The 17,936-nt window shown below is 45.6% G+C and overlaps 1 protein-coding gene across 5 annotated transcripts in view; it reads right to left on the bottom strand.

Moving 5' to 3' along the window:
* The window catches only part of HTATIP2 (HIV-1 Tat interactive protein 2), a 143,886-nt gene extending 126,756 nt beyond the window's left edge, over positions 1-17,130 (bottom strand). Inside the window, exon 1 of one of the 5 annotated variants that reach the window (XR_014978729.1) lies at positions 16,876-17,130. Coding sequence is in view for 2 of the 5 variants with exons in the window: in XM_085643600.1 (XP_085499726.1) it covers positions 16,876-16,982 (107 nt within the window). In the remaining 3 variants the exon portion in view is untranslated. Of the gene's footprint in view, positions 1-14,400; positions 14,459-16,875 lie in introns of those variants that run through there. The other 4 variants (XR_014978730.1, XM_085643600.1, XM_085643601.1 and 1 more) reach the window with 4 other exon arrangements.
* Positions 17,131-17,936: the final 806 nt, after the last annotated feature.

The raw sequence follows: 17,936 nt of genomic DNA, 5'->3' as shown, positions 1-17,936 counted from the left end.
ATCGGTCAGGGATCTCAGACAGCTCAGGAACACTTTTTCAATTGCTTTGTTCTTATTAACAGTTTAAAGTATTTAAGCAGTGAGCCATGAGGTAAGACACAGGGGCGGTGAGGACATCGCAGAGGTTAGCTTGGGGGTATTAGGGCAGTTGTGACGTTCGAGCAAGGAGCAAAAGGACATCAGCTCAGTGGCAATACTGCTTGTGGAAGCAGGAGTGAGGGGGTGAAGTGAGTCTTTACGGTGAAATGGTACATGCATCTGACCACCACAGCTTTTTTATTCACAATTTTCACTTTATTTACTTTTTTCTTTCCACATGTAAATGTATGTAATGTCTTATTGTTGAGTTTCAACATAGGGCTGGCGTGGTTGTAGGGGTCCCAATTGTTTTGTACATTGAAATATCATGCACGCACACTGTCTGGGATGGGGAGGCTGGGAGGCTGTAGAGGGGAGACAAGAATTATCATCCAGCCGGTTGCCAAATCTTGTGGAGTCAGCAGGGGCTGGCTTCTTAATGTACACGTAGCCCCCATTGATGAGGACACCTAACTGGTATTATATAATCCACCACATAGTAACTGGAGTAAGTCCATGCAAATATTTCTTGTGAGCAGACAACTAATCACATAATCACTAGATTAACTGCTAACCTCCGCCTCATCAGGGGTAGTACCTACAATATAATTACAATTACTGTTTGAGCAATGTTACTGTCAATGCTGGCCACGTCATAGCTGCTTTTTTTTTTTTTTTTAACTTCACCCCACCCTGTTTCTTCTCCCCACCCCCCTCCTGTCCCTGTGGCTGCCCGCGGGGCAAGCAGTGCACCCTTGTTAGAGGGCTGCCCCTTGAAGCAGCATTCATGCACACTCACTGCGCTCTACTCACTGGGACCTCCCCCAATGGAGTCCCCCCATTTCTAGCACAGCACTCTCCCTGCATATTTCCAGCACCTAGGTGGCTGGGGTCAGGTACTTATACCTGCCCCACCCAGGAGCCTGGCTCTTTGTTCCCCCGCTGGACATGCATTGGTTTCTGATGCTTCAGCACGGGTGATTAGTTTGGCTGATGCGAGGCGGGTGTGTCTGTTGAATACACGCGCTCTACGCTGCCCCTCCACTTTCTTAAATAATGATATGGGAGGGGGGAGCGGAATAGCAGATCAGTTGGCGCCATATTTTCTACAGAAGCTCGTGTGTTTGCCTGTTTTCTTTTGAGCTTGCTTACTATTAGGAACTAATGTAAAGACGTGCGTATCTTTAGCTGTGGGTAGAGGATGTGGCATTACGGTGAGAGTTGCAGACTTGGATATGGAAGAACCGGATCTCGGTCTCGGCTTCTACCCAGCATCCTGTGAACCTGGGCGAATTGCGTAATCTCCCTGTGCCTAGCGTTACTCTAGGGTGACCTGATGGGCTGACACCGGTGACACGTTGATGCCCATCTTACTATTCCAGATTTCAGTGTGAACCATGCAAATCCCACCATACGGAAGTGTGTATGGGATCTTGGGTATATCTGGGAGTAAAGGAATGCTGGTAAACAATACATGGGGCTTCGAAACAAATGGTTGTCAATTTTACCTATACCTAGGCTATGCTGCTCATTTAACTATTGCACATGTATTGCATGTTTGTTTCCTCATTGTAGGAAGGTAGGATCCTTCTGCATGGTTACCCCCACTTTTTGCCTGGTGCTAAGCTGTTTTTGACTAGTTTGACTGGGATCCTGCTAATCAGTACCCAAGTCTATCTGCTTTCTCCCTTAAATTGTGATGTTCAGCACTTAGGTACATTCCAGATGGATACTGGGGTACCCTCATGACCCAGTATATGGTACTAAGGTACCCAGGGCATAGGTACCCCTGAGGTCCCTCATGGGCTGAAGCTTGCATTATGCCACCCGTGGGAGACCGTTCAAAATTGAACTATAGGCCTGCCATTGCAGCCTATGTAAGCTGGTGCTAACACCACTTACTAAATATATAGGTTTCCTATATCTAATGTCACTGCACTTAAAACCTCTAAGTCACCCCAATAGCAGGCCTTTGCAATCCTGAAGGCAGGGTGCTTGGTTTTAAGTGTGAGGGTGCCCCTGCAGGAGCAGGACACCCCTACAGCCTACGGAGTCCATTCTCTAAGGATTGTAAGTGAAGCAGCCATATACTATATAGAGGGGCACCAAATAATTACGTGATGACCATCTTAAAATCGGCTGCAACGAATCCGATCATGTTTGGTATCAAACAAGTTGGAATCATACTCCCACACTGCAAGCGGTGTGGGAGGTATGATTCCAAGCACTGGAAGAGCCCTCTGTTAGTCTCTGTGTTCCTGGAACCAGACTTCTAGACCCGGACAGCACAAAATGGTTGCTGCCGAACAGAGACATGATTCTGCCCTACTGCTGCTCAGCCAAGCTCGAGTAGGGGAAGGCAGAACAATAGATATCCTGTCACAGGGAGATGTGACCTCCTCTCAGACAGGTTTTATTGTATTGGGGCAGGGTGGGTTCGCTTGCATAAGGGGCCCATTTGATGTCCCCATGCATAGTCCAATTCAAACCAGCTCTGGGGAGCTGTAGATTACTGCTCTGGTGCGGAACTGGATAAAGGACATGGGAGTAATCTCCCCCCGTCCAGACCCTCCCCTGGGAGGGTCCCCTGAATCATCCCACCCCTTCCCTTAGGGTATACAAGGGCTTACCTGTGGGTGGGTCCCTAGATTCGTTGTGGGACAAGATTCAGATCAGACACCACTTCTTCTACCGTCTGGGCTCTCTGGAATTCGATTTGGCTCAACTTTGTCTCACTTCCAGTCTGCTGCATCGTCTGTGCCTGTGCACCATAAAGGAACCTTCTAAGGCCTGTGGGCATCAAGGCACCTGAAGAAATCTCCCTTGAAGAGAAGGAGTCACTTCCCTGCATTCGCATGCACCGCAAATAAGTCGACCGGTCTGCTGATCCTGAGCTCCTCCGGACGCCGAAAGGTTCTGCAACACAGGTGGTGGTTCTCCACAGCTCCTTCCATTTGGTGTTTGCAAGAGGACCCTATACATGACCGGAGAATGTCAGGGACTGCAGAGAGTAGCTGTAGCTTCGTGGTGTAGACTCTTGCAGACCTCTACACGGCAAGGGTTCAAATCCGGCCATACCATAAAAATAATTCTCTCAGAACCTTCTGGACGGTCCTTTGAATGTACCATTCAAACACAGAAGGACAATGTACTTTTTGCATCGCCTGGACTATAGATACTTATTACTAAATCAGGGACATAGTTTTGCATGACACTGCTTGTGTTAATTTTATTATGCGTGATTTATTGGAACCTAATACAGACATTTTGTAATGTAACAGATGACCTGTGCAAGGCTTTACCCAAAAGAGGAAGGCCTGTGAAAGTTGAGGTGCACATCAGAAACACTTTAATGCTGGTTTGTTGCAGGACGGCCAGGTTAAGGGTTCCTGCAACTGCAGTGGCTTTTTTTGAGGCAACCCCAAGTAAAGCTGAAGTTTGATGGGGCAGTCTAAGGCCTAATGCATTGTACCAAAGCCTGATCAGCATGTGTATGCATATTGTCAGACTACTTCTAAAGGTACTTTCTCAGTACCTCCTTTCGGTTTATTCTTGTGTATTTCCCGGTCGGTCTGGCAGCCCACAGGACATTAACCCTCTCTGGCTATTACCGATTTCCCGATGGGCCTGTATTTTAGGCAGGCTTGGGGCATGGGGGTGCACATAGGCACTCAGTGCATTAATTCTCAGTCCAGTCTGCAGATACCTGGGACTGAACTGTCCATATCCACTAGGTTCACCATTTCACATCCATGGCTCCAATTTACGGACAGCATATTTTCAACATTATACAGATTTATTCCAGAGTTAGTCTCCTGTCTGAACAATTCTTTGGCTGGAACTGGATTGATTGAACAGCAAGGTACGCTCGGCGGAGATACTGTTCTTGTGAATATCGAGAGGTTTGGGGGCACTAACTAACAGGCCGTATCTTCAAACTACAACTTAATGTGGAGGGCAGTGATGTAGCCATGCAGGCCAGTGGATGCTGACTCATACCTACCTGCCTTTTCTTATGGACACCCTTCTAGGTCACTCTGACCGGCGGCCATCAATGGTGCGGCCCAGGTTCCATTTTAAATGGACTGGTATCATGTTGACTTATTATGCATTAATGATTTCATATAGTGCATGTCCCATCGCCTCAGTATTTGATTCACATTCAAGATATTCATTTTCATGCTAGATGGCACCCATGATACACTTTCTTGCTGTTAAATTAATTTAGTAGGCAGCCCTTGTTTTCGCTTTTGAAGGATAGTCTATGAAAGTAAATATGCACATTCCTATCAGGTAAGCATACCATGCTGCACCCCTTACAGCAGAGGCAAAACTTTGGAAACCCTCCTGCATTTAGAAACCACCATAACCAACACAATTTCAAGGGGTCAGCAAGAAAGATCCGGGCATTAATGTTTTTTAGTCTACTGATCATAGGTTACAGACCCAGGCATTATTGCCAACTGCTTTTGGTAACAACGAGTATCCATTGTTATTTATTGGAACGCAGACAACTTGGGAGGGGTGGGGGGGGGGGGGGGGGACATCCTTAATTGAACAAATAAAGCACTTCCTGTAGCACTTAGTCATTCAACTCACCGGCTGCAACCCCTGCTTTAGGAAACTAAACAGCGGGCACTGTGTGGTCCAACCAGTGGTTAGACACACCGAAGTTTATTTGGAACTACAAGTAGATTAATATAGACCAGCAAACCACACACAGGAGTAGAAACATCTAGTTAAAATTGTAAAATGTCATATACAGTTGCAGCCATTGAAAACGATGAGGTCGTGCATGGAAAGCCATCCAATGTTCCCTGTGCCATATTTGTTACTTATCCACACTGACCAGCAGTCAAATTATACATGTGCTGGAATAATTAACTAACGGATGTCAACACTGCCCACATATACATAAGTTGGATCACAACATCACCATCTGCTCTTATACCAAGAGCCACTGGTATTATGTGATGCAGTTGCAATGTTCCAGAACTAAGGGCCTGTATTATTAGCCATTCAAATACCTCCTCATTTCTGGCCTACACTAAGTTGACTCTGCTCAGACTCCAACTCTTGGTCTGACTGATAGAGTAGAGCCTTTAACGTGTTTAATTAATTGTGGATACACATGGTCACGTTACTGGCCATGTAAGGTTTGTGTCTTAGCATGAGGGCCTGCAATTGGTCGGCTGGGTTGTACTTTAAGGGTCCTGATGTGAACAGTGCTGTCTTCTTTAATGTGCATAAACCCTCTAGAGGATAAACAAGTCTGTGTTTCAATTTGGAGTGCCATTTCAAGGGCGTTCGCAAGCTACCAGTAGATCAAGCATTACCCGTTTGAGGCCTGTGATCAACAATAAGGTGCACTTCACACAACGGGAAGACCACATGGAAGCAAACAGATGCGAGGGAAGTTTCAAACAAATCAGAACAGTACCTTGCTGGTGGTTAACTGAAGGCAGGTTGAATGCAGGTTGCCTCGTCATGAGTTAGGATGCATGTTAAATAATAAAAATTACGCTACAATAGGTACGTTAATAAAAGATCATTAAACGCATAATCCTGAGTTTGCTTACTAGGGTGGTTTAGGGTCAGAGAAACAGAGAGGACTCCTGATCATCATGAAGTGGCAGGGCGATTCATAACCAGTTCCAAGGGACACAAATAGAGTACTGCCAGGGAATAACTTGTCTGGGTGAATTTGCATGAGGGGACCGCTAAAACAGCCTGTGCTTGACATGTTACGATGCATGTTTTTGCAGACCCAGCAGCACACCCTTCCAGGTAACAGAATCAGTTAAAATATGGGGCGTGAAAGCCCAATTTAAACTAATGTGCCTTTAGACTCTGTATTTGACTTGGCACGTTAGCTGAGCCATTAAGACAGAGGGTGAGCATGCGCTCTGTCCCCTATCATAATCTGCTTAAATTGTATTTATTTTAACACTTAGTGCGTACAAACCCAATCCAATTTGGCAGGAGGGGAAAGAAAAGATAATGTAAAGAAATTACTCTGAATGGACCGGGCACACCGAGCAGTCATGAAAGCAAACATGAAGTACATTTCTTGTAATTCTGTAGTGTGACGGAAGCAACGATTGTAAGACAGCCAAAACAAACCAAGCCACTTTACTTGGTGATACACAAAAGACAAATGTTGACTGAAATGGGATTTGACACAGCATTACATTGTTTGCTGTAATTTTATTAATAAGCTGTCTGTGCAAAATTTAGTGCCCATTTCAACAGAAAATTTGCTCTCCGTAAATTAGAGTGCGCGTCACACGATGCTTCAATTAAACTAAAAATCGCTCGCCCTATCGCCATTATAGTTAGGTGGTTTGCATAAGTTTGTCATTTCAAAAATTGTATTATGGTTCCAAACGTTTTGGGAAACACTGGTTTATAACACAAATGCTGACAATTGTTAGAAGCTACAAAAGAGAATTGGTCCAAACGGAATATATATACTTTGAAAAATCAATAGCACCCAAAATAAACACATTCAAAAAGGTTTTGGAAATCAATTTCACAAATTTATATTATATTTGTTGTACCACAATCAATTTGTATATCATACTTATAAAGAAAACAGTGCTCCAAGACAAGTGAAGAGAGGCAAGTGCTCAAAAGAGTGCTCGTGAAAGGTTAGGGATGAGGGGGAAGGAGTAATAAATTATAATAAATGGAAACGTCCAAGAATCTGTTGTATACTGAGCTAGCGTAATCCACAAATAAGAGATACAGTAAACAAATTGCCATTATCTACATGTGGATGCAATCTGAGTACAGGTTGATGTAAGAGAACGTTGAAGTTTTGACCCTAATGAGGATAGAAGGAACAATAATTCCTTAAAAGGGGGTCTTCATCAGGAAAAAAGGAACAACCTTACACCCACTGTAAACAAACCAGCGGGGGTCAGGAAATTTTGGGCCCATAGATCCTAGTCATAGAAATGACATACTCAACAAGCATTAAAAATGCAATAGGTCTCGCCTTTTATTAAGTTAAAGCCATTTGCTTTGCTATACAATACCATTAGCAAAGTAAATGGCGTTAACTTAATCAAAGGCAAGACCTATTGCATTTTCAATGCTTGTTTGTAAGGTAATTCATAGATCAGCTGCTTACCGCACCATAAGCATGGGACGCCCGGTTGCTTCTACAATTAGCAGGGCAGAAGTCCTAATGAAGTAAGTGGGTGGACCAACCAGGATATGCAGAATGCAAGTGACACCACAGTGTAAAATTACACGACGTCGCACATGGCATTACAGGAAGCGGCATTACGACCCACATATGAAAAGAGAAAATGTAGAGGAAAAAGATATTACAATATTTTTTGCCTGCCTCAGGTAGGTAAACCATTTTGGCACAAACCTATGTTTGCAAGTCTTTGTAAATATAGGTTTGAGTCAGAATACATGGGTGGATGCACAGGAAAGCCCATGCACCACCCATGTAATGCCTACCTGACCCATGGTAACGCAAGGCAATGCTATGTGCTGCCTCGCAGTACTTATTTTTTCACAAAGCTTTGTAAATCCCAATATAGATTATGTGTTGGGGCTGTACTAACAAATGAGCCAACCCCGATGCAAAATCTTAGTAAAGCTGAGCCTCACTATATATATATATAAATTATTTTTTGTGCCCTGACAATAAACAAATATGATCTTAGCGACAAGGAGGGGGAGGTTGGCAAAATTCCGTTTTACATACAATGTAAAAGATCTTTGCACTAGTCCTTTCTGGTGCTTCCAAGTGGTACCAGGAGTGGCAATGTGAGAACGAGTGCTGTCTACATAAAGGCCAGTTTAGTGATAACAGCCCCTCTATAAGAGGACATGAGACTGAAAATGGCCTCATGAAGGGCCTCGTTGTTAGGCCCGGAAGAGTACCAAAGTTGTAAATTACCATTTTGCCTGCGGCTCCAAAAATCCTTGTACCGGTCCAGAACTGATTATAACTAGTGACTTGGCGAGTTGTGACCCAAATAACAAGCACATTCACTCCTAATTCAGAACTCTGTATGCAAGACGCAGGCCTCTTCACAATCAAATAGAGACAGACCACTCCCATGGTATGCTGCAATAGTTCCCTCTTGCTTCCACCTGCAGCCATTGCAGGACACCTGCAGATACATGAGGATGAGTAACATCTACCCCACATGGATTAAACAGCGAGCTGGCTCTGCCTTGCCAGGATCTGAACCGGTAGTAGATCTTCGCAATCCACCGAGCTATCTCGCTGGGTTTACTGTAAGTGTGTCTGGTTGGATCCTCCTTACGCCCCATAAGAGTCCCTCTGGTGCACAACTGGGGGCATTTCAACGGGCAGGGCAGCTGCACCTGCGCCCAGCCTCCTCTGATTGGGTGCCGAACTAGCAGCACCGCCGAGAGGGGCGGAGTTTGGGGGCCAAACTAGCAGCACCGTTGTGAGGGACTGAGCACTGTACCGCACTGCAGAACAGGGCCCAGATTGCATGCCTAGTGTGCGTGCTGCACGCAGCACAAGGGCGGTCTGGGTTGCACCTTTTTTTTTTTTACAAACTTGAACGGTTTGAAGTTGAGCAGATAAGCTACTTCGGGACAGCAGCGGTGGGAATGTTCTGTTCGCAAAACAATACCGAGGGGAGCGGCTCCAAATGATTATTGATCTGTACATGGTAACAGATTGCAAGAGTGTACCAGAAAGACCACGTTTATCTTACAGATCAGTGCATCGTGCGTGCAACATCTTCAAGCAGGGAGTCCACAATGCACTTACCCTTTACCCAGGTAATGAAACAGCCTCTACTCTCGCCCCCTGTACCCAGCCCCCACTGCTCTGCACTATCTGCCTGCCTTCTGGTGCAAAAAGCTGCCAGTGCACGCTTCATGACAATGACTAATCCATGCACACTGGCAGTAGGTGGGTATCGAAATCACCTTTTACCTACACTGCGCTTCATACCTTACTGTGGGGTTCGCATGATAACTATTACCCAATGAAAATTATACTTATGTTATTGCCCTGGAAGGGTGAAGGGACGAGTGAATATCGGCTGAAGAATCAAATCGGTTTTAGCAATCAGGCCTGTGCACAAGGTGGTCCCCCTTCAGGCTCCACAATGCAGGTATCCCCAACCCATTCCACGGCTCCACTGGCTCAGGGTTTCCAAAGATCACACACAGGCTTGCAAACACCACAAAGGACTCACAGATAAAACAGGACTCCTATCTAATCACAGCTCGGTGTACAAACCAGAAGGCTCACTATCCTAAATCAGAGAAACCACGACAGGACTCACGGATACCCTGACAGAGCTCATAGAAAACGCACTAGGACTCGGAGACACTAATACAGGGCTCATAGACTGCTCACTGGGACTCACAGATACATTGACAGAGTTCACAGTGTTAAAACTGAAAAAGAAGAACAACAGATACCTCGCTAGGACTCCGTTACACTGACAGGGCTCACAGACATGACAAACCAACCACATAAAAAAAATATATGAATGAAACAGATAGTGAGAAAAATAAGGAGTAAATAACCAACAACTATCCACAGTCTAAGGAGGCTCAACCCAACAGTAGTCACATTGAAACCAGTGGAGCATAGGTTACAGGACCCAATGTCAGTCAGAGGCCTCAAAGGAGTCTGCCCTGCAAACAAACACAAATCGATGCAGCAGCAGGTGCATTAACCCACAAGTCTAAGCTCTGGATGGAGCAGAAAGCAGCGGTTCTCTCATCACGAAGACCGCGAGCCCTTATCAAGGAGGCCCAGGCAGGCAATCAACACGCCCTTACTACGTACGAGATGACACTCATTCTCATGCCCTGAAGAAGTTCATTGTCATGAACGAAACGCGTTGGCTGACAATTTCCTGAAAACCAAACCTTTCTGCAATTAAAGACTGTTTGATAACCCACCAAAAGACTTTGAGATTTACTGAAAAACAACTTTGTTTACACTTTGGTGGTGCACCACTCCAAACCTTGGATTTAGTTTATGGCGGTGGTGAGCACCAGGAATATTACCCAGAGCAAGAGAGAACAAAGCAGAAAACAGACAGGAGTAATAGAACTATAGGAAAACCTCGATAAAGGGAGGAAGAAAGGATAAAAAAGAACCTATAAGGAGGGCCTAAGGCGAGCCCCTAAAAAAAAAAAAAAAATTTAGGACCTGCACTTTTTTTTTTTATTCCTTCAATCATTCATTTACAGTTGAAGAACCTTGTGTGCATTTTTCTGCTAAGTACTACATATAAATCTAGTTATCTGGGGTTGGCCAATGGGCGGCATAGCTTGGTTCTGCAAAATGGCAGTCACTGCATAGGGCTGAAATGCCAACTGCACCACGTCAAAGGGACTGCACCCACCACCCATGAATATCCCCTTGGGTCGGGTGCGAGCGCCTGTGATTTCTACAATAGCCCTGCTGCAAAAGATCACTCCTATGCATGGCTATTGCCTGCTGGAGGCGGGCTGAGCCCCAGGTTGCCGTGATCTGGCACCCATTTTGGAGCGCTGTGACAGGCGACACTGATGGGCCAGCAGATGGCAACCCAACAGTAGTCACATTGAAACCAGTGGAGCATAGGTTACAGGACCCAATGTCAGTCAGAGGCCTCAAAGGAGTCTGCCCTGCAGACAAACACAAATCTATGCAGCAGCAGGTGCATTAACCCACAAGTCTAAGCTCCCTCACCACACTAATCACAGTTGGAGAGAATAGCTTGCGTCTGATCTCTGTGACCGAGATCATGCCCCGGCAGCTGATGACTCATGGCTCTGGCTTGGACAAAGGCTCACAAAGCTCGCAATCTGGCCCCTCCTTGGTGATACTGCCATCTATCACACACCAAATTGGGGACAACATATAATTTGAGACAAGCCTCGGCAACAACTGGACCCATGTCTCACTGTCCACTGCAATATGACCCACAATACATGGCACATAAGTTGCCTGGCCTCCTTTGGGGCCTAGTTACTCACTGGAGCCACCACTTACCTATGGTCCCGCCCAATTGCTGCAGCCCCCTGCGTGGGTAGTACCAGTAAACCCCTTACTCATTTAGCATACTACTGGAGGGCCCTGCTAGGATTCACTTCTGGCCTATTGGTTCCATTGACACTACCGCCCCTACACGAACCTATCACAGTGCTATCACTAGAGTTATTATTATGTTACTGTCAGTGCATGGTTGTGCAGCCAGAAACTGGTCAGCGGCCAGTTTCTGACCCATAGACACCTCACTGCACAACTAGAACACATTTGGGGCATTACCAACACAGAACCGTCCCCACGCCCTCTGCCTCAGGGACTGTATTCAGTTGGCCCTGGTAGGCTCTTGATCACTCGGCTGGTTAGGGTCACCCCAGACTGCACACAGCCCTCTTGCCTCAACTTATAGCCCAGTAGGAGGTTGACGTAGGACACCCTTACATGCAGAAGGAATGGAACAAGGCCCTACGCCACAAAATCTCCCCCAACACAAGGTTTCAATCGAATAAACTCCACCGTGCATAGCTCAAACCAGAGTGGCTCAGCAAGATCTACACATCAGCCATTTCGTCCTTCCCACAATGTTCTTTTTCATGTGACTCAGATATTTTCTTGGACTGCCCCACTACTCATACCTTTTGGGACACAGTTTCTACTACCCGACTTGAACAAACTCGAATGCTGCCTCATGGGGCTCTATAAACCTCACAAGACTGGGCGGATGTTGACTAAATTTCTGGACCTGGACTTCCACAATGCTCGACAGTTAATCAGAAAACGATGGGAGGCATCTACATTGACTGGACTAGCGCAGTGGCGTGCTAAGATACTTTGCTGTACTGACGCTGGATCTGTGGCATGAAGAAGCTAGAGGACTCCACAAGCACCCAATTGCCTCACTATGGGATTAAGTGGCTCTCTCCTTTAGCGACTGTGCAAAAGACAATACTCAGCCACCTTAGATGGCATGTGGAAGTTCAATGGTGACAGCACACAGGTGACCCTTTTTACCCCAATAGACACAACCTCGCCCGCCTAATGTCCCCTTTTTTCCCTCCACCCCACCTATGAGGCAGATAATCGCCTAGAGCATACTCATTACACATGCATACTAAGAGACAACCTCATCCATGTTCACTGCACACTGTGACCAGCCCAATCACAGTACCAGTTGCTTCTGTCGCTTTCATTTTGTCGATAATTCTATTCTCATATCCATAACATGGTTTATCGATGTGACCATAGGCCAACCTGTACTGCTGCATATTCTATATGCACCACTGATTAGGATGTACCACACCCTGTTTATCAATACTGTCTGGGGAGGTCTCCTCCTCTTTATTTTGTTGACATATGCTATACGATATGTTGGGATTATCTAATGCAAGCCCCCCAAAAAAACAATAACATTTGTTTAAACACAAATTCTGGGGTAGGTCGGTACTCCGACTCCTAACTGCCGAGTGGACAGGCAGGTAGGTCCACGTTAGTCCCCAAAGATTCCCGCCAAGGGATGAATTCAAGTAATACAGACAGAGGCTACTAAGGGATTTTTTATACAGCAAACAGGTGCCTACAAACACACCGACCCTAGCACCTTTGGCTGAACAACCACAACCTGTAAAACCAGTCTCCTATCGGTAAGTAATGGCTGACAGCGTTCATAAACACGTCCAAAATGTGCACAGAGGAGCTGGGAACACACACCAGCCCCGGCCCTTGTACTGCAGTCCTTTCACCGTCACTGCTGACAGCTAACAATTTTCACCTCATGATTAGATATCAGAAAACTGGCGGCCATCTGCAACAATTCTGCTTTCACAATGATTACTATATTGCTTTAGATTTACAGGAGCACTAGGTTTGTGACTTACACCTAGAAGCGGAGCACATAGTGTGACAGACTTCCCCCCTGGCTCGTCTCCCAAAAACCAGCTCAGTTTGCAGCATAATTTAAAATGTGTGAGGCCCGTAATTTACTTCTCTCCCGGCTCTGGTATCTCTTTGCTCTTTTCCTTATCCACACCCTTACTGTGTTTTACAGGTAAAGACTCAGATACTTTGCACTCTCTGCAGCAGATAAAGCGCTGCGGGATGAGGTCGGGCTGTGGGTGCGGTGCAGGAAGTTTTCGGCAGCGGGAAGATCGATGCGTTAGCTGAAATGCAAAACAAAAGTGCATCGGGAGTAACAAAGGGGAGAATGTCACGCCGCCGGTAAAAGATAGAATCCCAGTGGGCATGGCTAAAAGGAGACAGGGTGGCAACAAGCAGCGATTGACAGGCCTTGCATGCAATCATTGCATTGCCTTCGGCGTAATTCGTGACGCCAAACGACGCGCAGGAATCAACACTGAAGGCGGAGCTGGGACAAGGCTTCTGGAATCGTATCTATTCCAAGAAGCCTCGTAAGAGGAGAGCAGCGCATGCGCTGCTTACGTCACGAGACCTAAAAACTTCCTCAATGGTCCGTAATGGATACAGGAGAAAGTTGTGATCAAAGGGCTACATTAGAAGAGAAATCCTGCATTTCAAGAAAACATTTCTTTGTTAATTTGATATAACGCCATGCATGGCAATGTAAGTTGAGACAGAATTAATCTGATCCAGATCTCTGGTCTGAGAATTCCTCCGGAAGGGTCTTGTCTGTGAGACACAAGACCCCACTCTGTCACCCTCACTGATCATCTCTAGTGGGTCCCTAATTCAGCTGCTGGTGCTACATAGGGTTATCAGTTTAAACCCTGAACTCTGGGCCTTGTCAAGTGTGGAGGTAAACACATGGCATAGCCAATCCCTAAATGTAAAAGCAAAAATGTGCACACAGGGAACTGTAGAGTATATCACACAGAACTGTGGTTAATGAGGGGAACAGTAGCTTCAAATCGGTCACTAAGGGTCCGCAGATGAAGCAGACAAATGCAGTAGAGGGTAAAGATAACGGAATTGGGAGACCGCATGCAATATATTATCAAATATACTTATGTCCAAAGCAGCAGCAGAGACTAGCAGGGGGCGGGTCCACACCTCTAATTTTAGCGAGTCACCCAGGTGGCTGGTTCTCACATCCCTGGGGCGCTGAACGCTAATCAAGACAATTAAGTCTACATTGAGTGAAATCTGCAAATTCATGGAGCACTGTGAGTTAGGGTTGTCCGAGATAACACCGTGCAGGGGTGGTATAAAATTACAACAAAAAAGCGGTTACTTCGCCCCGGCCCGCCTAGAAACGCCCCCGTTCCAGCTGATCTAAACAAGTACTAATCAAAGATGTCCACCCCTCGTGGGACTTCGGACCTTGTCCGTTTGCAGTTTCCATGGCCTACCTTGGAAGCCCTCCTGAGCCCAAGTTCTCCAGGTGATGTAGAATAACAGCTGCAGTCACTACCATGGAGCCAAATATGGGGATGCCATTGCACATTACCGCAGAAGGGCAAGGGTGTAACTGTCAAAAGTTGATATGGACTTGGTACCGCAAGAGGAAATGGTAACTGTGGGTGCAGATAATTTGTGAGCCTGCCTTGGTGATGTTGGTGGGGGGCCTGGAAGTGACAGTGCCACATCCAAAGCATTGGAGGAATTGCTGGGCGATCCAGAGGCTGATTTGTACACAACGGGTACCATCCCAAGGAGCACAGCAGGGGTGCTATATGCCAAACCCCAGGAGTCTTTACGGCAGGACACTGGATGTAAACATCAGCGCCCCACTAGTCCTTCGGGCAGTTGTATGCCTGAGCAACAAGGGGCTTGCCTTGCAACGCTATGCCCCCTAAAAAGGAGCGAGTAAAATCATAGACTGGATGTCCACTGTATTTAAGGGACAACCTCCCCAAATAAAATGGTAGAACTGATTGGGTAAGATAGGGTGCTGTTTAGCTCATCAGGCAGGTGGGCAACTTAGGTTACTCATTGCCGCCTGCCCTAGGATCGCCCGCAAGTTAATCCACCACGTTAGCATATTTCATATATAAAAATAAACCTGCAGCAAGCTGCTTTTCCACAAAACTGTGGGGCATATCAGCGAGGCGATAAAATTATCGTCGCTTTTGCGACCGTTTTCGGCCAGAAAGCAGCGATAATTTTATCGCCTAATTAGCAAGCTCACGTGAAGACTTGCGTTAGCGTAGGAATTCCTAACGCCCAGCTTTGCATCTCTAATGAGATGCAAAGTGGGCGTTCCTGACCTGACATGACAGGAGAAATGTCGCTAAGCGACATTTCTCCTATCATCACATTTCTCCTATCATCAAGCCCCACGCTATGAAGCATAGCAGCAAGAAAAGTAGCGATAACCCCAGTTATCGCTACTTTCCTTACGCCTACTTCAGGACTGACTTAGCCCTGATATCCTATGGAAGGTGGATATCATGGCTAAGTTTGTGAGTCCCTATCATCAAGCTAACGCCACATTGCATGAGAGTATCGCTGGGTTTCCAGCGATGATCTCAAGTTAGGCAGTTAGCGTGAGGATTTTTTTATCGCTTTTGAGATAAGCGTTGCCGATAGCACGCTATCTCAGCGATAAAAATCCACGCTAGCTTCCAGTTTCTTCTCATCCGTAGATCCCTGATCCTTCTCATGCTTCCCACCAGCCCCAGTGTCTGCAATCTCGACCTGAAAAGTGAAATTAAGCAGCCAGCGCTGGTGACTTTATAGCGCCTTTTAAAATCATCCTATTATTCATCACTCCCCGTCAGTGTCATATCTTATTCTTACCTTTGTCCTTCCAAAAAATCTTATTACAACAATAAAAGGTGAAAACACTGGGCGTTCTCATATGTTAGTATGTATAAGGGTACCATAATGACTCCATGTCACCAAACACACACTGCTCCAGTCCTAGGCTTTCCTTGCATAAACAAACGAACTATCCCAATTTTACTCACACGCTCTTTGTAATGGGAATAAAGACAGCAACTCCAGGCATCCATTATGATACATACATGAAAAGCAAAGGACTGTCGCTTTGGATCCTTGACAGCATAATCAGCAAATCTAACAAGCTATGGTATAAATTAAAGACTTAAGAACAAAGAAGAAGGTTATCCGGAAACACTACAACAGCTATCAAGTAGAATGTAATCTGTGATTCCAAATTGATTTTGATTTTAGACAAATTTGTTATTCATGCCATTTTAAGTCATTATTTAGATTCTTTAAAGCAAAATTACAACCCGCAGAATGCAACACCCAAAGCCAGGGCTGGCTGAAGGTGTCAGGGGTGACTTGGGGGTCAGTTGCAGTACGGTGTGTGAATGGAACCAAAATAGGAACTCGCCTATGGCAACCACAACCTTAAAATGGTGAAATCCCCAACGCTTTGATGCAAGCACTCAAACAAGGAGCCCATATTTACAAAATAAACAAGCAATAAAATGCGTGCATATGAAAAGTAATATATAAACAGTAATATAATTTCAAATATTTACTGATCAAATAAATGGCTACTGTGTTTGTTAAATCTCAAAACTAAACTGATTTTCATGCACGGAAAAAATAAACGGCCAAAGCTAACTACTGAGGAGCTGGAGAAACAGGTTCTACTCAGCATCCTGTGACCCTGGTGAAATCACTTACTCGCCCTGTGCCTACAAAAAACGAATGTGCTCAGGTAAAGCGCTATAATAATACATTAATGTCGGCTTCGCCCTATATAAAATTACAACAACAAAAAAACGGTAACTTCGCCCCGGCCCGCCTAGAAACGCCCCCGTTCCAGCTGATCTAAACAAGTACTAATCAAAGATGTCCGCCCCTCGTGGGACTTCGGACCTTGTCCGTTTGCAGTTTCCATAGCCTACCTTGGAAGCCCTCCTGAGCCCGAGTTCTCCAGGTGATGTAGAATAACAGCTGCAGTCACCACCAGAACCGACACCAAGCCTCCCGCTACGCGCGACCCGCTGCCCATTAGTATTACCTAGGCGAGGGGTGGGGCTTCTGGGCGGACAGCCCACGCACGACGCTAGGGGTACGGACGGCGGCGCGCAGCACCAGACCAGAGCCTTGCATGGGGCGCGGTTCGTACTCTTCCGGGTCTATCCCTGCGCGTGCGTCGCATAATGACTCTTCAACGTGGGTTACCAGTCTGGTGCAGGAAGAGTTATTAGCGTTATCAGAGCAGTGGTTAGATAGGGTTGTCACCTTTCACTTCACGTTTGGCGATCCTAGAAGTATATGGAGATGGATGCATGAATGGCAAAATATTAAACCTGTAAAGTGTGAGAATTTGAAAACACAATCGGGAAAACGTGTTTTCCCCTTTTACTCCCCTTTTATTTCTATGTAGGCAGAGGCAATTTTAGTTAGGAGGCAGCTAAAATAAAGCCATTTTTGGTTTTTAAAAAACAGTGGGGCATATTTACAAAGGCTTTATCTCCGCTTTTTTGGCTTACTAAGCCAACATGCAGAGATAAAACCAGCGCCCTATTTACAAGAGGGTGCTAATGGTGCTGTTCAGAACACAAAATCTCCTCCTGCTTCCACGGACGGAATGATTCCTCAGTCGCACACACATACACACATCACACGCTGGTGGGGCCCATAACACCAACATTCATTCACATCAAACTATCCGTGCCTTACAGAGGAGAGATATCCTGATCCCGAACTACAGCTATTCACTTTGGATAGAGGAAACACATCTATTGACTTACTCTAACAGTCCCTCCATCCGGAGGTCGAATAGATCATTTAGTTGGTTTGGAATTTGATGAAAACACTTTAACTCTCATATTAATCAATAAAACATTACAAGGAATAATCACCCAACACAGTTCTTCAAATAATGATTTTCTTTATCTAATTAATTTGCAAGTTAAATCCTAACAATACCATATTATCTTTTGTCATATTTACCTATTCT

Source organism: Triturus cristatus, chromosome 3_1 (assembly GCF_964204655.1).
Source record: "Triturus cristatus chromosome 3_1, aTriCri1.1, whole genome shotgun sequence".
Lineage (NCBI taxonomy): Eukaryota > Metazoa > Chordata > Amphibia > Caudata > Salamandridae > Triturus > Triturus cristatus.
Note: the sequence above shows the minus strand (reverse complement) of the source record. Positions and strands in the feature narration are given on the sequence as shown.